The sequence below is a fragment of the Leopardus geoffroyi genome, chromosome X, assembly GCF_018350155.1.
Source record: "Leopardus geoffroyi isolate Oge1 chromosome X, O.geoffroyi_Oge1_pat1.0, whole genome shotgun sequence".
NCBI classification, from domain to species: Eukaryota; Metazoa; Chordata; class Mammalia; order Carnivora; family Felidae; genus Leopardus; species Leopardus geoffroyi.
Window position 1 is genome coordinate 90,385,423 of NC_059343.1, and position 19,656 is coordinate 90,405,078.

At 40.3% G+C, this 19,656-nt stretch overlaps 1 protein-coding gene across 3 annotated transcripts; it reads left to right on the top strand.

Moving 5' to 3' along the window:
• Positions 1–10,122: 10,122 nt before the first annotated feature.
• NXT2 (nuclear transport factor 2 like export factor 2) lies at positions 10,123–17,165 on the top strand. Of its 3 annotated transcripts, none has more exons than XM_045471422.1 (5): positions 10,123–10,287; positions 11,269–11,353; positions 12,307–12,393; positions 14,176–14,320; positions 15,003–17,165. In XM_045471422.1, exons 1-5 carry the CDS (start codon positions 10,190–10,192, stop codon positions 15,182–15,184), a joined length of 597 nt encoding a protein of 198 aa, XP_045327378.1. In that variant the 5' UTR covers positions 10,123–10,189; the 3' UTR covers positions 15,185–17,165. The 3 variants fall into 3 exon arrangements, with proteins under 3 accessions (XP_045327378.1, XP_045327379.1, XP_045327380.1); XM_045471423.1 differs by lacking the exon at positions 10,123–10,287 and adding an exon at positions 10,981–11,115; XM_045471424.1 differs by lacking the exons at positions 10,123–10,287; positions 11,269–11,353 and adding an exon at positions 11,502–11,628.
• Positions 17,166–19,656: the final 2,491 nt, after the last annotated feature.

A 19,656-nucleotide genomic window follows, 5' to 3' on the forward strand; every position in this document is an offset into this window, starting at 1 on the left:
AATAATGCAATCATAGTGCAAAAATAACCTTTAACTCAGGTATGGAATTTAAAAGATAAAACTATAAAACATAACTATAATTATAAAACTATGTTAATGGATACAAAAAATAAAAAGATATATTTTATGACATCAACCATAACACAATAAAACTAGAAATCACTACCAGGAGGAAAACTGAAAAATACACACGTATGTGGAAATTCAACAACACACTCTTGAACAACCAATGGATCAAAGAAGAAATCACAAGTGGAGTTAGAAAATATCTTGAGACAAAGGAAAATAAAAACAAAGCATATCAAAACTCATGGGATGCAGCAAAAACAGTGCTAAGAAGAAAATTTATAGCATTAAATGTGTACATTAATGACGAAGAAATATCTGGTCAATATCATAACTTTACACCATAAGGAATTAGAAAAAGAAGAACAAACTAAACCCACAGCCAGCAGAATAAAGGAAATTGTAAAAATTAGAGTAAAAATCAATGAAAGAGAACAGAAAAATTAGATCCAAAGAAAGCTCCAGGCTCTGAGCTGTCAGCACAGAGCCCGACATGGGGCTCAAACTCAAGAACTGCAAGATCATGACCTGAGCCGAAGTCAGAGGCTTAACCTACTGAGCCACCCAGGCACCCCAATAAGGGGGATTAATAAACTAAAAAGTTGTCTCCTTGAAAAGAGTGATAAAATTGGCAAATCTTTAGCTAGACTGACAACGAAAAAAGAAAGAACAAAGGTCTACTCTCATAGCAACTTTCAAGTATACAATACAGTATTGTTAACCAGAGTCACCATACTGTTCACTTTTAAAATGGTTAATTTTGTGTATGTGAATTTCAACTCAATTGAAAGAGATATTTTCTTTTTTATAATTTTAGAGAGGGAGAGAGAGAGCACATGTGGAGGAGAGGTGCAGAGGGAGAGAGAGAATCTTAAGCAGGCTCCATGCTGAGCAGGGAGCCCGACATGGGGCTCAATCCCAAGACCCTGGGATCATGACCTGAGCTGAAATCAAAAGTCAGACGCTTAACCAGCTGAGCCACCCAGGTGCCCTGCAAAAAGAGATATTTTCAAATAAATGGGTTTTTGCTTGTTTTGGTTTGGTTTTGCCAGCAGATGTGCACTACAAGAAACATGAAGGGGGACAACTTTAGGCTGAAGAAAATGATCCAGATGGAAGCAGGAAACTGCAGGAAGGAACAAAGAGCACTATTTACAACAACGATAATAATATCCTGTAAGGTTCTTTTATTGTAATATAATATACATAACATAAAAACCAACTCCCATACAAATGTAAACACACATAGAAATACAATATATAATAACAGCACAAAAGTTGAGAGATCAGCAAATGGAGTGAAATTGTTATATGGTTCTTACATGTTCGGGAAATGGTGAAAGTATGAATTTAAGATCAACTGGAATAAGTCAAAGACACATATAATAATCTGTGGGATAACCACAAAAGGAATTTTAAAAGAATGAATAACTAAGAAGTTATACGTGATAAAATGGGGTAATAAAAATACTTGAATAATAAAAAGAAGGCAAGAATGGAAAAATAAAGGATATGGCAAATGCACAAGTAGCAAGATGGTAGCTAGAAACCCAACTGTATTCAAGAGTTACTTAAAATGTAAATGGACTAAGCACTTCAACTAAAATACAGAGACTAGGGGTCCCTGGGTGACTCAGTCTGTGCTATCAGCACAGTGCCTACTTGGGATTCTCTCTCTCCCTCTCTCTCTGCTCCTCCCCCTCTATCTCTAAATAAATAAACTTAAAAAATAACTAAATAAAATAAGGGTGACTGGGTGGCTCAATGAGTTAAGCATCTGACTCAATTTCAGCTCAGGTCATGATCCCACAGTTTGTAGAATTGAGCCCCGTGTCCGGATCTCTGCTGACAGTGAGGAGCCCGCTTGGGATTCTCTCTCCCCGTCTCTCTCTGACCCCCTCTGCCACTCACGTTCTCTCTGTGTCTCTCAAAAATAAATAAACATTAAAATAAATAAATAAATAGATAGATAGATAGATAGATAAAATACAAAGATTATCAGACTAGTTTTTCTTTTTCTATTTTAGAGAAAGAGAGAGAACATGACTGGGGGAGAGGGGCAGAGGGAGAGAGCAAGAGAAAGAGAATCTCAAGCAGGCTCCATGCTCAATGTGGAGCCTGACTTGGGGCTCAATCCCATGACGGTGGGATCATGACCCAAACTGAAATCAAGAGTCAGATGCTTAACCAACTGTGCCACCCAGGAACCCCTCCTTTCTTTTTTTTTTTTTTAATGTTTATTTATTTTGAGGGGGTGGGGCAGAGAGATATGGAGAGAGAAAAACCAATGCAGGTTCCATGCTGTCAGTGTAGAGTCCAATATAGGGCTCGATCTCACAAACCGTGAGATCATGACCTAAGCCCACATCAAGAGTCTGACGCTTAACTGACTGAGCCACCCAGGCACCCCCTGCCATTTTACTTTTATAGAAAACAAAATGCAACTACATACTGCTTAAAACTCAAATTATGGGCACCTGGGTGGCTCAGTCGGTTAAGCATCCGACTTTGGCTCAGGTCATGATCTCACAGTTTGTGGGTTCCAGCCCCATATCAGGCTCTCTGCTGTCGACACAGAACCTGCTCAGGATCCTCAGTCCCCTCAGTCTCTGCCCCTCCCCTGCTGTTCTTTCTCTGTCAAACAAATAAATACACTTTAAAAAACCTCAAATTAGGGGCTCCTGAGTGGCTCAGTTGACTAAATATCTGACTCTAGATTGTGGCTCTGGTCATTATCTGATGGTTTGTGAGTTCTAGCCCTGCATCGGGCTCTGCAATGGCAGTGTGGAGCCTGCTTGGGATTCTCTCTCCCTTTCTCTCTACCCCTCCCAGCTCGTGCTCTCTTTCAAAAAAAAAGTAAATAAAAATAAACTTAAAATTTTTTTTAACTCAGATTAAATAAAAGGATACAGAAAAGTTGAAAGTAAAAAGGGTATTACTATATTGTATATATTATATGTATGTACTATATATTACTATATACAATGCAAATAGTAAAAAAGAAAGCAGTGCAGTTATATTCAAAGAGGCCAGCAGAACCCTGATACCAAAACCTAACAAGGATATACCAAGAAAGTAAAATTGCAGGCCAATGTCTGTCCTGAACATAGATGCAAAAATCTTAAACCAAACACTAAGAAATGAATCCAGCAATGTATAAAATGAATTATGACTAAGTGAGGTTTAGCCCAGTAATGGAATCTTCATTAAATACTTGAAAGTCATCCAATGTAATTTATTATATTGGCTGAATAAAGGAGAAAGCTGCCAATAGATGCATAAAGGACATTTGATAAAATTTGACACCTGTTCATGATTTAAAAAAAAAAAACACATCAAACTAGGAATCGAAAAGAACTCCTCTAATCTAATAAGGGATTTTTTTTAAAGCTAGGATCATACTTAATGGGAAAATAGTGAATTATTTTCCCCTGAGATCAATTTATTTGTCCATTATCCCATTGATTGACATGTGCATTGTTTCCAGTTTGCAGCTATTATAAATAAAAAATGCTTAAAATGCTTAAGCCAGGGGCGCCTGGGTGGCTCAGTCAGTTAAGCGTCTGATTCTTGGTTTTGGCTCAGGTCATGATCTCTCAGCTTCATGGGTTCGAGCCCCACATAGGGCTCTGTGCTGACAGTATGGAACCTACTTGGGATTCTCTCTCTCTCTCCTCTCTCTCTGCCCCTTCCCCACTTGTGCTATCTCCATCTCTCTCAAAATAAATAAATAAACTTAAAAAATAAAAAAAATGCTTAAAGCCACTGCTACAATGCAATAATATGGGTGACTCTCACACTATTTTTGAGTGAATGAAGGCAGATGTTAACGAGTACATACTCTATGAATCCTTTTATATGAAGTTATATAACTGGCACAAACTACCCATGATCTTAAAAGTCATTATAGTGGCTACCTTTTGGAAGTACTGACCGGGAGAGAATAAGAAAGAGCCCTCTGGCACAGGAAATAGTCTCTGTTGCGATGCAGTTAGTGGTTATATGGGTGTATACTTTTTGAAATCCATCATGCAGTACACTTAAACTTTTTGGACATTAGGTAAATTATATACCATTAAAAAAAATAGATATCAGGGGCACCTGAGTGGCTCAGTTGGTGAAGCGTCTGACTCTTGACTTCAGCTCAGGTCACGATCTCACAGTTCATGAGATCAAGCTCTGCATCGGGCTCTGCTCTGACAGCATGAAGCTTGCTTGGGATTCTCTCTCTCCCTCCCTCTCCCCTGAACTCTCTCTCATTCTCTCTAAATAGACATTTTTAAAATAAAATACAAATGCAAATATTAAAAAAAACAGATACCAGGCCCAAAAAAAAAAAATCCACCTACATACAATTTACAAAAGACACAGCTCAGCATAAAAACTCAAAACATTGAAAGTAAAATGATGGAAGGGCACCTGGGTGGCTCAGTCAGTTAAGCGCCCGACTTCGGCTCAGATCATCATCTCACGGTTTGTGGGTTCGAGCCCGGCATCCAGCTCTGTGCTGACAGCTCAGAGCCTGGAGCCTACTTCAGATTCTGTGTCTCCCTCTCTTTCTCTGCCCCTCCTCCACTCACGCTCTGTCTCTCTGTCTCTCTGTCTCTCTCGAAAATAAATAAACATTAAAAAAAGGAAGTAAAATGATGGAGTAAAAGTTTCACAAAGCAAATACTAGCAAAAATTTGTGGAGATCTATGTTAATATCAGGAAAACATATACATAGGGGCGCCTGGGTGGCGCAGTCGGTTAAGCGTCCGACTTCACCCAGGTCACGATCTCGCGGTCCGTGAGTTTGAGCCCCGCGTCAGGCTCTGGGCTGATAGCTCCGAGCCTGGAGCCTGTTTCCGATTCTGTGTCTCCCACTCTCTCTCTGCCCCTCCCCCGTTCATGCTCTGTCTCTCTCTGTCCCAAAAATAAATAAACGTTAAAAAAAAAATTTAAAAAAAAAAAAAAAAAACATATACATAAAGGTAAAAAGAATAGAGAAAAACTAAATGACTACAGGAAGCCCCTAACATTTTCCTTCTTTTTTTTTTTTTTTTTTTTTTGGAGGGGGCACTTTTTGGTTTGCTTATTTTGGTTTGCTTATTTTGCTTATTATGGTGGGAGCAGGAGAAAGGTTGGAACTAGATGGGAGGGAGAAGTTAAGGAAGAAATAGATGTTTAGTATGAAGGTGACTTCTCAGATAGAGCCAAGTGGGACAAGGAGATTTTCAGATTTTAGTTTCTCATCTTGCTAATTAAATGTATGCCCCTGTATGAACCTTACATTATGATGTTCTGACAATGATAACTCACATTTGTCTAAGAAATTTGCCGAGTGGTTGAGCCAGGGTCTTAGTGGAACTTCCCCAAACTTGAGAGTTCAACCAATACAAAAGCCTTATTGTACGTTTTGCTTCTGGAAATAATTACTTAAAGAAAAAGAAGTTTCCAGCAGAGTTGAAAGAATTGTTCTCCCCTGAATATAAGACTTGTGAATACCCCATAGAGGAGGCAATTGAAAAGTAATGAGGTGAAAATGGATTATTTTCTCACTTCTTTCCTGAAAGGAAGAAAAAGTTCCTTCATAAGAAATTAGTTCACACCTTCACTTCCTTCAGAACTGATTCGGAATGGGGATAAAAGCAAGCTAAAAGGAGGAGAAATTTTCATTTGGTCATTCTCTTTTGACTACTTACTTTGCGTAAGTTTTTTTTACTCAGTGCCAGTGGTATGAGTAAATGTTTAATATATGAGAAGCACATAAAGTTAGCCCCTTAAAATCCAGTAAATATATAAATAATAAAAGGCATACCATAACAGTGTCTTTCAAAAGGTATACTAGAGTGGTATCTAGACAGAGCTCTGGAATGGCAGAGTTGAGGACCTCTGTAAATTCACTCCTCCATAAAAGCAACGAAAACACTGACAAACATTGACAAAATTAAGTTTTTCAGAACTCTGGAAATTAAGCAAACACTTGCAAAAGTGTGAGGAGCATGTATTCAAGAAGGACATCAGGGTTTGTAGTGTTGTAACTGGACCTACGCACCCTCTCCACCGCTCTATGGTAGTGAAAAGACAAACCACAGAATGAGACAAAATATTTGCAAATCACATGTCTGATCAGGGACTTGTATCTAGAATATATAAAGAATAACTAAAGCACAATAATAAAAATACCAGTTAATTTTTTAAATAAACAAAGGATCTGAATAGACATTGCTCCAAAGAAAATAAACAAATGGCCAATAAGCTCAGGAGAAGATGCTCTAGATCATCAGGCATCAGGGAGATACAAATTGAAAGCACAGTGAGCTATCACTTCACACCGACCAGGATGGCTATAATAAAAAAGATAAGCAATGGCAAGTACTGGTGAGGAAGTGGAGAAATTAAAACCCTGACACATTGCTGGTGGTGTAAAATGGTGCAGCCACTGTAGAAAACAGTCTGGCAGTTCTCTAAAACATTAAACAGGTTTAAAACAAGACAACAGGCCCCAAATGAGTTGCTTATCCTAAGCCCCACATCATCAAACCAAGACTTAATTATGCTTTTGGCTCTCCCGGAACTGGAGTCTCCAGCTAGTCACCAGGAATCGCCTGATCAACTCTAGCTGGGGAACCAGCACCAGGAATCGCCTGATGAGTTACTACTAGCAAGTAACCTTGGAATAACGAACCTGCTTTTTTGCCTAGTAGAACTTCCTGGTTCCTTTCCCTTTCTGCCTATGAAAGTCTTTCATTTTGCACGGCTCCTCAAAGCTCCTTTCTATCTGCTAGATGGGATGCTGCCCAATTCATGAATTGTTGAATAAAACCAATAAGATCTTCAAAATTTCCTCTGCTGAATTTTATTTTTTTAACATATAAGTTACCATATGACCCAGAAATTCCACTCCAAGACTCTCTATCGAAGAGAACTGGGGACATATATCCACACAAAAAGTCGTACACAAATCTTTATAGAAACATTATTTATAATATCCAAAAATTGGAAACCACCTAAATACCCATTAATGGATGAATGGAAAAATAAAATGCGGTAGATCCATACAACAGAACACTACTCTGCAATTAAAAGAATTGGAGTATGGATAGATGCTACAGCATGGATGAACTTTGAAAACATTATGCTAAGACACATATTGTCTGATTCTATTTATATGAAATGTCCAGAATAAGCAAATCTATAGAAACAAGAAGTACATTGGTGGTTCCAGGAGGTGGGGGGCAAGAGGAGAGGTAACTGACTGCTAATGAGAAGGAAAGGGGTTAGGGGTGCCTGGGTGGCTCAGTCGGTTGAGTGTCCGACTTCAGCTCAGGTCATAGTCTCACAGTTCATGGGTTTGAGTCCCGCATCAGGCTCTGTGCTGACAGCTCAGAGCCAGGAGCCTGCTTCGGATTCTGTGTCTCCCTCTCTCTCTGCCCCTCCCCCACTCACGCTCTGTCTCTCTCTGTCTCAAAAATAAATAAACAGTAAAAAAAATTTTAATGAATAACCATTATATGAAAAAAAAAAGAAGGGAGGGGGTTCTTTCCAGGGCATTGAAAATGTTTTCAAATTTCATGGTGGTGCTTATGTGACTCTGTAAATATACTAAAAACCACTGACCTGTTCACATTGAATGGGTAAAATGTAAGGTATGTTACTTGTATCTCAATCAAGCTGTTTTTAGAAGCACTCTCTGATGTGAACAGGACAAGGGTGACTAGCCAACTTAGTTGGTAGGGCATGAGACTTAATGGGAACAGTCTGGTTGCCAATCAGAGACCCAAGAGGAAGGCCCTGACTGCTCGGATCACTTCCCTGATTGTTCTAAACTAGCCCATCTCAAACTCAGAGCAAAGTGAAGATTCAGATAGGGATGGTAGTAATTCCAAAAGGCCTTAATTCCATTAGGTCTGTGGTTGGCCAGGAAAAATGGCTGCACAGCATAGCCATAAACAATCCAAATCAACCCAGCATATTGTTACTAAAGAGCACCCAACCTTCTCCCAGATTGTACAGGTGCCTCTCAATACACCAAGGCTATCTAATATGTCCCAACTTCATACTCTCGAATAGATGGCTGCATAATCCCTGCTGAGGGTAGAGGAAAATTATATTCCTCGAGCAGGGACTGTATACCCATAACAACAATGTTATGGAGTATGTGTTAATATTATTATTTCTATTTTACAGATTGGTAGACTGAGGCATGGAATGGTTAGGTAATTTGGCCAAGGTCACAGAGCTCCTCAGTGGCATGGCGAGCATTTGAACCCATGCTGGTACCAAGAACAGTATGCTTAACCAGGATGCCATTCTGTGTCCCAAGAAAAGCCTTTTCATACCCTTCCTAGTCAATCTCCCTGCTTTTTACATGTGTGCAATTATCTAGTGAAGAGCTATTCCATGTCTTGTTTGCCTGGTTCCCATTTGTCCCCCTAAACATAGTTTTCATTTGGTTTAAATTCACGGTTTTGAGCAACCAGAACCCAACATTGTTTCCTATGATGTTTGCCCAACGTCCTGCCCTTGTAACACATCAATAAAAGTGCACACAATTCTGTGCAAACACTCAGGGCAAAACTCTGACCCTTACCACCACCTCTAGCTCAGCTTTCCCCTTTCAGTACTCCCAACACTCTAGTTCCCAGCACTATTGTTCCCCCACCAATAGACAACATGGCCATAGAACAGGCCACAGCCTTTGGTGTTCTGGGGACATGAAATGAAGGAAGGCTTCACGGAGAAGGTTGCATCTTCTCTGGTCCCTGAAGGGCAGGTAGAAATGTAGGGAACAAACATTTTATTTTAAATTTTTTTTCAACGTTTATGTATTTTTGGGACAGAGAGAGACAGAGCATGAACGGGGGAGGGGCAGAGAGAGAGGGAGACACAGAATCGGAAACAGGCTCCAGGCTCTGAGCCATCAGCCCAGAGCCCGACGCGGGGCTCGAACTCACGGACCGCGAGATCGTGACCTGGGTGAAGTCGGACGCTTAACCGACTGCGCCACCCAGGCGCCCCGGGAACAAACATTTTAAAAGAAGCATAGTTTAAGCAAATGCATGACTAGCAGAGTGTTCTGAGAGCAAAGAGTTTGGGATCAGACAGCTGTGGGTTGAAAGCTGGGCCATCTTAACCAACTTACTTAACCTCTTTGAACTTCACTTTAAATTCTTAAAAACCTAGATAATAATATGTCTCTCTCCAGGGGTGAGGATTGAATGAACTTATAATAAACACTAGACACATTCTAAGCTCTCAGTTAAGAAATACAATCACCTATAAAGCAGTAAACATGACTCATTTTTGGCAAGCAGTGGTAGTTAACTTTACCAATGTTGGTAAATAATGGCAGAGAAGTCTGGAAAGGCAAATTGAGACCAAACCTTTAAAGATTAGGAAAATCTTGGAAAAACGAAAAGAGTTATAAAGTTTGTATATAAAAGAGAGAAAGAAAGAGAGGAGAGAAGAAGAGACGGGAGGGGAAGGGAAGGGGGGAGGGGAGGGGAGTGGAGAGAGAGAGGTTGCTTGAAAAAAATGACCAGAATCGAGCAAGTTACTTGGAATTCCTCTGCAGTTCATTAATGTTTTATTGTGTAGCCTTCCCATTATATTGTGAACTATGTGAGGATACGAATCATGTCTATTTTGTTTACCACTCTATTCCCAGAACCGTGCACAGTGTCTAATCGATAGTATGTGCTCAATATTTGTTGAATGAACAAATGAATTATGATGATGGGGGTGGTAAAAATAAAGATTACAAGAATTTAAGCACAGATCACTAAACGAATGCATAAGATTGGAAGTGCAGAGGAAATAATGAGTTGAAATTTTGGACTCAAGCAGTTCAAGAAGCCTGTAGTGCATTTTGGTGTTCATATCTAGGGAAGTTCCGTATGTGGCCCTGGAGATCAGAGAAGAGGTGGGGGCTGGAGATGTGTTACTATGTATGATTCATTAGCATACGAGTAGCAATTGACATCACGCGAGAGGAGAGAAGCTTTAAAACGAGACATCCCCCGGAAGTGATGCCACTAAGCGGGGGTGGGGGGGTGCGCAATAGAAGGAAGCTGGTGCGCTGGCAGTTGTAGCTAGTCTGAAGAGGGGAGAGCCGCGGGGGAAAAAAAAACGTTCAAGTATGAGAAGATACAGAAGAGACTGGTCTCGTGAAGATTCACGAAGATACCAAGGAAGGAGGGACTATTATGATGAGGAGCCACAAACCAGTTATGGGTGGTAAGGCTATAGAGATATCTAACTGATTTGATGACCCAGAAGTTGTTGGTGTCTTTGAGGTGAACGGTTTTAAAGGATGCGGGAGAGTGTAGGCAGTGTGTAGTGGTAGTTAAATAGTTTGAACTTGAACCCCAACTAGTTTGTGACCCTGAACAGGTTACTTAATCACACTGTGCCTTAACTATAAAACGGAGATGACTGTCTCATATTGTTATTGAAGTAATAAGTGAAGTAATATGGATTAAAATGCTTAGAAAAGTAACTTTGCTCGTGGTCACCACTCAGTAAAATTTTAGCTGTTAAGAGAGTAGGTTGCAGAAGGCTGGTGAGTGGCGGTGTCTACTAATCTTCATTTGAGGTCTGAGAGACAAAAAAAAAAAGTCTCCCAGAATGAAGGAACTTGATAAGCCTTTCCTTATGAATAGCGCAAAATCAACTGTGAATAATTTCACAAACGCTACAGAGACAGGTAGGATTCAATTCAGTGAGGCTAGATTCTTCCAGAATGTTCCAGAACTTTAAATCTGTCTCCACCAGTCATGCGCAGTGTGATTTCCATCCTTTCCCCAAGCTCCACCCCTTTTTCCTATAGGCTACTGATACAGGTCTCTCTGGGCGTTTCTCATTGGTCTTCGGCCAGCGTTGGCCCCGCCTTCTGAAGCAAAGAAGTCCTCCTATTGGGCCATTCAGATATTTTTAGCTTGTCCCACGTCCTTGGGAAAATGGATACTTTCTGTCAGAGTATCCAATTAACGAAAGCTGAGTGATTTTTCTTCCCGACGAAGTAGAGAAATATCAAACAAGCGAATACAGGAGACGGATGGGAGGGTACGGTCGGAACTGAAGGGAACTGTACTTAAGGTTGGAACGTCGGGCTGCTTTTAACAACGGACCGAGCTACTTCCGGGAGAGAATGGGCGGGTGGAGAATTCGGCGTTTGGCGGGTTTAGCTGTCTCCCTAAATATTTGATCCTCCCGCAGCCGAGGGAGACGGACACGTGAGGAGGCAGTGACGCCGCCACCGCCGGAAAAACCAGCTTCGACCTCCCTGATGGCCACGTCTGTGGTGAGTGCCCGGGCCGCGGCAGGGTGCCGTGGCTCCGCGACTCGGCCGGCTGAGGGGAGGGGCACTGGGCCGGGCTGGCTGGTGGTCACGTGGTCCAGTGGCGAATCAGGGCCTGGCCCGCTGGGCCTCGGGGCGGGGCCCGCTCTCCGTAGCCCCCTTGGGTCCCTATTCCCCCACTCCCCCCCACCGCCCCCGACTCCTGGAGTCTGTGCAGTTGCTTTGGGTTGCTGGAAAGGACCCCGAGATGGGAATTGGTGGGAGGCAGGAATGTTGGGGTTTGTTTATGGCTTGCGATCTTTTTTCTCCATTATCTTTCCATCACCTGGTAGAGAAATGAAACTTAAATCTTAATTCAAATAATAGGGTGGGCTCAGTGAATGGCTGGGGGAAAAGGTACTTAATCTCCCGGCAGGAGAAAACCCCCGACAACATCTCTCTTCTTCGTTTTTACAGTTGTTTACAAATGCCAGTGAATTTTTACGTAATATGAGGAAGTTTCCTGTCTTGTGTTCAAGTATTTTATTGAACTGTATTTGTACCCTGTTTTTTTTCCCACTGAACAACTCCTTGTGGTAACTTCTGGCTTAGAGAACTCAATGCTCCCCCCCTCCTTTTTTAAAGGTTCAGACCACATCATTTTTATTAAAGTGAATGTTTTGTAAAATACTGGAAGCCTAAAAAGCCTTAACAGTACCAGTTACAAAGCAAAGATTGTAAATTCATATTTGAGAAAAACATTCACTAATGAGGGATGAGATGCCCTTAATATATGTATCTTAAAATGGTGAAAAATGTAAAAACTGGAAACTTTTGAGCCCTGAACTTTGCAATGTCCAAATTTATATGGAAAAATGTGAGCTGTGTATAGAGCTACAATCATCAGCTTCTGTTGGTTTTCTGTTTGTTAGGAGTTGGAGGCGGTGGTAATGTACACTTCGAATTTTTTCTTGTAGGATTTTAAAACTCATGTAGATCAGGCATGTAGAGCTGCTGAGGAGTTTGTCAATATTTACTATGAGACAATGGACAGAAGAAGACGGGTGAGTGTTAGAGACTCTATTACTCTTTATTAAGTACCAGGTTTTTTGGTCTTTTCTCAGTCAGTCATTCATCTGACTTGCATAAGCGATGATTGTAGACTTGCTCTTTAATAAAGTGCATTGTTTAGGGAAGGATTGGTGTGATATCATGGAAGTGTGGGCTCTGGAATCCTAACTCAACTTTGAGTTGAGTTTACCTAATTGAGTGACCTTGGGCAAATTGCCAACGTTTCTTAACTTCATTTTATTTTTATGGTGGTAAATGGGAACTAACTTACTGCACTTGACATGGCACCTGACATATTTACTTAAATATGTTACCTTTTTTAATCCCATCATTCAGCCAAGATGGTTAAAATTGTATTATAGTGCTAGTGAAGGAGCTTGGCACTACAGGGACTATTCCTTGATTTGCCCATTTAATTTCGTATATTAGTAATTTCTGATTAAAGCTCATGGCTATAGTTTGGTACTCAGAAATAGGATCCACATGGTTTGGATACTTTTAGTATCCAACAGTGCAAGTTATCACTTCGTCAGCTTTTTTGTTGTGATTTATCCCTGAGCAGTATCTTCTCAGTGATTTTTTTCAGTGTGTGCTCCAGCCTTGCCTAGGTCTTTTATCCACACAGGATTGCCTTAGAGAATGTTCTTTATGCTGCAGATACAGAAGTTAATATCTTATCTCTAAAAATGTCTTTTTTTTTTATAAATTTTTTTTTTCAACGTTTATTTATTTTTGGGACAGAAAGAGACAGAGCATGAACGGGGAAGGGGCAGAGAGAGAGGGAGACACAGAATCGGAAACAGGCTCCAGGCTCTGAGCCATCAGCCCAGAGCCTGACGCGGGGCTCGAACTCACGGACCGCGAGATCGTGACCTGGCTGAAGTCGGACGCTTAACCGACTGCGCCACCCAGGCGCCCCAAAAAATGTCTTTTTTTTTAAGACAGAAGATAAAAGAAGTTTCTGGTACTTGATGTTTGATGACATGGACAGGGGCAAGGGACCTGACAATGGATGTTTTTTGTGTCTTGCTGCTTTCAAAAACAAAGTAGCAAAAAAAAAAAAAAAAAAAAAAAGGCAACATAGTTTATTACCAGAGTCAAGATAATGGGCTTGTGTTTTAATCCAAGTGAAGTTGTAGAATTAAGCAAATAATGTGTCCTGTGAGACACTAAACTCCTGTGACCAGGGAGTTAACTGTTGGATTTTGCCTTATTTCAGCCTTAACTACTTGACTTATCGAGGACTCTGCTTTACCAAGTACTCGTGATTCCTTTGAACAAAATATGCTGTTTGCATAGTAGTAAAAGGAATTCTTCCTAACCTACAACAATAAATGGTTCAAACATTAAATGACTCACACTTACAGGAACCCTAGGGTTGGAATGTATGGGTAGGACCTGATTGGCAACTTTGTTAATTCTCAGAACTAGAAAACTGAGGGAGACTAAAGCTGGTTTGGGGCTGCGTGTGCTTGAAATTTGTGATCGTTTACTTCATTTTAACACAGAAAGCAAAACTTTACATTTAAAACTTTCTTCCAGTTGGGAGGCCAAGTTTTTTTTGTGGCTAAAGTGAAGTATCTATTCAGGCCAAGAGTCTATAGAAGGCAGCCACCTTGCTCACAGTGTCTTCCAGCAACAGGGGTGAGGGGAGTAGAGGTGGAAGTAGCACCGTGGAAATGTTTATCTGCCACCTGTAACCCTTCAACCCATTTCTGTAAAATGCTTCCCCAGAAACAAAAATCCTCATCTTTTTTTCTTTTCTTTCTCTTTAGGCACTAACCAGGCTGTATCTGGACAAGGCCACTTTAATATGGAATGGAAATGTTGTTACAGGGCTAGAAGCCCTAACCAATTTCTTTGATACGTTGCCTTCTAGTGAGTTCCAGGTCAATATGTTAGATTGCCAACCAGTTCATGGTAAGATCATGGTCTTTCTGTGTCTTTTGTCTTCCTCTAGCGAGCACTGAGCTTTAACACCAAAAGCAAACGTGCAACTCTTAGCCACAGAAGTAATTACTTTTTTGAGCAAGTTAAAAATGAAAAATTCAGGGGTACCTGAGTGACTCAGTCAGTTAAGCATCCAACTCTTGGTCTTGGCTCAGGTCATGATTTCACGGTTTGTGAGTTCGAGCCCTGCGTCGGGTTCTATGCTGACAGCTCAGAGCCTGGAGCCTGCTTCAGATTCTGCATCGCCCTCTCTGCCCCTCCCCTGCTCATGCTATGTCTGTCTCTCTCAAAAATAAATAAACATTAAAAAATTTTAAAAAGGAAACAAACTAAGAAACAGCTCTGTTAGAAACCTAATGAAGTATGGATAAATGCAGGAACCAAAGGGTCCTGTGCTAGATATAAGCTCTTCACTTGGAAACTTTAGTGTACCCCAAATCTTTCTGGACTGCAAATAATTTTAATCTGCTTTGAAATGATTATTTAGTTTTCTGCTTTGTGAGAGCACAGGTTCAAGATTGTGCTCAAGGTCGAGAAAGTTGATGAAACTCTTTTGCTGTCAAATTATAAGCATTGTAGTTTAAGCCTGAAAATCTGTTTATTGAGAGAAACTGTACCTCTTCTCTTTTTTTTTTCCTTAATGTGGGTGAAGAGCAAGCTACTCAGGCCCAGACCACAGTTCTCGTTGTGACCAGCGGAACTGTGAAGTTTGATGGAAACAAACAACACTACTTCAACCAGAACTTCCTGCTGACCGCCCAGTCTAATCCTCAAAACACCGTGTGGAAGATTGCAAGCGATTGCTTTCGTTTCCAAGATTGGGCTAGTACTTAAAAGTCCATTCTTCTTTGGTCCATTAGTTCCAGCAACAGAAATTTATGTGAAGTAATTCATTTCATTGTGGAAGCACTAGAAACTAGTATGTGCCGAAACTGTGTTTCTTTAATACTTTTTTTATTCATAGCAGCGCCTTTTCTAGCAGCTGCCAGTTTGGATCGTTGCCCTTAAGAGCTTTAATGCTAGTTTTTTACATGCCTTATATGCATTTCACTCATGACATTCTTACAGTTATATTGTACACATGGTCTCTGTATTAACATACTCACTGTGAGCCCAGCCTATTGCAAAAATGATATTCTTTTATAATATTATCTATGGGATATCAGCACAACATAACTCTCTGGGAGAAAGCGGAGTTTTTCATTGTTATTAGATTAAGTTTTTAGTAAGACATAGAGCTATTGCCAGTGAATGCTGGTAATGCAGTTTTAACCTAAGGCTTTTCCAAATCAGTTCAGTGAAAGTATTACTAATATAGGTTTGCATAGCCGCCCTGATGTACTAGCATATAGAGATGTTCAGTCGTCTTTTTTTCATGTTAAGTATTTGTTTTATGTCGGCCTGTTTCCCTATGGAGTGAATTTATTTACTAAAATGTTCCCAGTTGATACTTGAGCATTAGATATACTCAGTGGTTTTCAAAGTAAAACTACTTAAAAAGATTTTTTGTGGCAGCTCCAAGTTTATAACGTTAGGTACCGAATGGTATAGTAGGACTAATACAGCTTTATTGGGAGAATGGGGAGTGAAAAATGGAGAGATCCAAGGTTGGCCAAAAGTGAAGAAGGGTGGCCAAATGGTACATTTTTGGTACTTGTTTTCTACCTCCTGAAAATATCACCTGTTTTTAGGGTTTAAGTCATAAATTGTCCTTGCCAAATGGTCCCGAGTGTCACTTTTGTTCTAAGAATGATTTTGAAAGGTTCTTCCAGTTCGCCTCATACTTCCCACCAATATTTATCTCAAATGTATTCAAGAACTTATGGGGGTTAAATGTCAGCAATAAGCCTGACCCTGCAGGGTCTGACAGGAAAGTGGGAAACAAAGCCATTGCTATATATTTGGGACACTCTTACCTGCTAAGTCTTCCATGTGAACTTCAGGCCAAACGTCTCCTGTGTATTACCCACCCCCAAAGTAAGGGATTTGTTCTCTGTTGTTTACACTGTCGTCTGCATTTTTTTATTACTTATTTAAAGTTAAAGTTATTTAATTTGACGCGCTGTTCTTCTGTGAAGCAAATGGAACTATTTTTAAACATGTTCCTCTTATGTGGCTAGGTCTCTGTCTTTTTTAAAGAGAGAAAAGAGGAAGGCAGGTTTTCATCAACTCCTAGGCTTCAAAAGAACAGATTGATTCATGTTGCATCTCGACATCTAAAGAGAAAAGGCTAGCGTTGGTTTTTTGTTACACTTTAACATTTTTTCCATTCTTGTGTTTATTGTTTCAGTGTTTTTAAGCTAAACGTGCCAGCTTCATTTCTTCATTGCAACTCAGAGTCCCTGTTTCTCACCACTTACTTTGAAAACAAGCAGTTCATTTACTGTTGCCCCAAACTACACATTTTACTTCTGATAATAGAACCAACTAGGAGAAGGAGGTGGAACAGAAATTTAGACCACACTCCGTTGTGGTACTGAGCAAAGCTTACATGGTATATTCTACTCAAAGTGAGCTTATTCTAATCTGGGGTTGGCCATTTAACGCCTGTATCAGCAAAAGCCAGTGCCCAAACACTGCCCTTTCCCTTGTAGAGAACAGTCTCAAGTAAAAGCTGCATATAACTAGCAATAACTGAATTGAGCAGTTATACTGTATTGTTTTACGATTCCTGTATACATTGCTTTTTCCTTCTGTGTAACTTTTAAATGGCTGGAACTACTCTTCTGTGGACTAAGACTGTATTTTTGACATGCACATATTTTTGTAACTTGAAAAAATAAAATAAAATTTTCCTTGTGACAGGTTTTCTCAAGCTTGTTTTAAGGTCTTTTGGTTTTTCTTTTGAAGACTCCAGAAATGACTACCTGTATAATACAAAGTTTCTGTATGATGCAAAGTTTTCAAATTAAACATACACACACACACACACACACACACACACACACACACACACATTAGAGTGTTGAAAACAATGGTTGACAACCTGGATTTTGTCTCTTCTCTAACCTGTGTTCTTTTCCTACCAAATGTTCACATCCTGATATCACCTGTTTGAGGTAGCAGGATTCTGGTGAGATGTTGAAAATTTTAACCCTGAGAAACTAGCCAAAATGCTGGATTCCATAGGCAGTTAAACCAAAAGAGTTGGTTTCCAAAAAGAATGGTCTCCTTAAATTCAATTCTACATTAAAAATATGTCAACAGAGGGGCGCCTGAGTGGCTCAGTCAAGTGACTCTTGATTATGGCTTATGTCATTGTCCCAAGGTCATGGGATCAAGTGCCATGTTGGGCTCCACAATGAGCATGGAGCCTGCTTGGGATTCTCCCTCTCTTGCCTCTCCCCCTACTCACGCCTGCACTTGCTGTCTCTCTAAAAAATGAAAAAATAATTTAATGTCAACAGACACTTGGAGAGGAGGGAGAAGATGCAACACCCCTTGAAACCAACTACCATTTTTCATCTTCAAAGATGCACATATTTTTCACAAGTTAATATCCCTGAAATTGGTATGGATCATAAACCTGTCAAATCATAGTTTAATCACCTTTTTTCCTTTTCTCAGTAGTACACAAAATACTGCTGAGTCTCAAATTGATGGCATCTTAGATTAGACTGATGAAGTCCAGTAAGGAGTTGCCTAGATAAAAAATGGTTAGGAATCTAATCTACTTAGGTCTAAATTTGTAGGCAGTGGAAGTAATCAGCTATCAGCCTAGGAGGCCTGTAACTCAAGACTCAAATTCTGCCAAGTTACTTGTGTTTCTATATGGCTAGAAGAGCCACAGACCTTATTTAAACATACTTGAGCCTTGGAGAATTGGAGTCATAACATTTTCCTGATTTTTGAAAGTCACCTAGTGATATAAGATGTGTCTAAAAAGATAGTACCAGTGAGATTAAAGGGCACATGTGTTTGGGGAAGGAGCAAGCAGGCAACAAAAGGCAAGAAGATAGCATGTGTTTTACTGTGGAATGTTTCTGGATTAACTTGCTTGAAACTAGTGAGGCAGGAAATTTGGTAGAAGGGGACTTCACTTGCTGATTCTTGTTATAATATGATTTAATACATGGTACAAAGGATAAGGCTGGTATAAAGGATAACCTGTCTAGGGGGGAAATGATAGGGCAGATTTGGCTTTTTGGTTTAACAGTTGGCTTGATACAATGAAAACATTTCATCAAAACACTTGCCTCCCAAACTTCTGTATTCTTTTTTTTCCCAGAGCACCTGGGTGGCTCAGTCTGTTAAGCGTCAGAGTCTTGATTTCAGCACAGGTTGTGCTCTCATGGCTCGTGAGTCCGAGCCCTGCATCCTGCTGTATGCTGACAGCAGGGAGCCTGCTTGGGATTCATTCTCTCCCTCTCTCTGCCCTTCCCCCGCACTCTCTCTCTCTCTCTCTCTCTCTCTCTCTCAAGAATAAGTAAAGAAATATAAATTAGTTAATAAATATTTGCCCTTCTTTGCCAAATGCAGGTTTCTGTACAAAAGAGTTCTCAGTGACTATCAGTGGCCTATATAGATCAGTCTTGCTTCCTAGAGAAACACTAAAAGGAGGAAATATGTTGTTGGAGGGTCTTAGGATACAGCCTGCATCTCAAATTGAGGTGTATATATCCTCTAGATCAGTGGTTTTCAAAGGTTTTGCTCTAACGCACAATAAGTACAAAATAGCACAATCCAGCAGGCAGATGCATAAATGTAACAAACTAATTCAAATGTTATGTCCAAAATAAAACTCATGTTTCCTACCTTCAGGTTGTTTCTGGTACTTTCCATTTCATTGTATTGATTTGATTTGATTTTTATTTTTTTGAAAATTCTGTTCACGGCCACTGAATAGACTTTTTCCAACTTCTTAATGGATTATATCAGCAGTTTGGAAAACACAAAAATAGAGCAAATATATTATTTTCACTATCACTTTCTAGTGTAGGCTGGGGTTGGGTCGGCTTCCAGAAAGTGGTACCGTGGGTCAGCAATGTCACCCTGACTTAGAAATGATCAAAAACTTCCTCCTCCCGGGTGTGTCATATTTGTGGAGGGCAAAGAAGGGGAGCACTGTTTTCCTCCTATTCCTTATCTTGCACCCAAAGTCCAGAGCTAAGAAAGCAACTGTTTAGGCAGAATCTGAGAATAGCATGTGTGGTGATGAAAAGGATTCGAAATGGGGAAGCTGCCCTATTTCAGGTGTCCAAGAAGAGAATGGAGTAGGCATTCCAGCAGAAACACTTTTGAACATGGTTTGAGACTGCATAAACTGTATTTTGGTCTATCTCAAGTCAATTTCGTGTGGGTTTTTT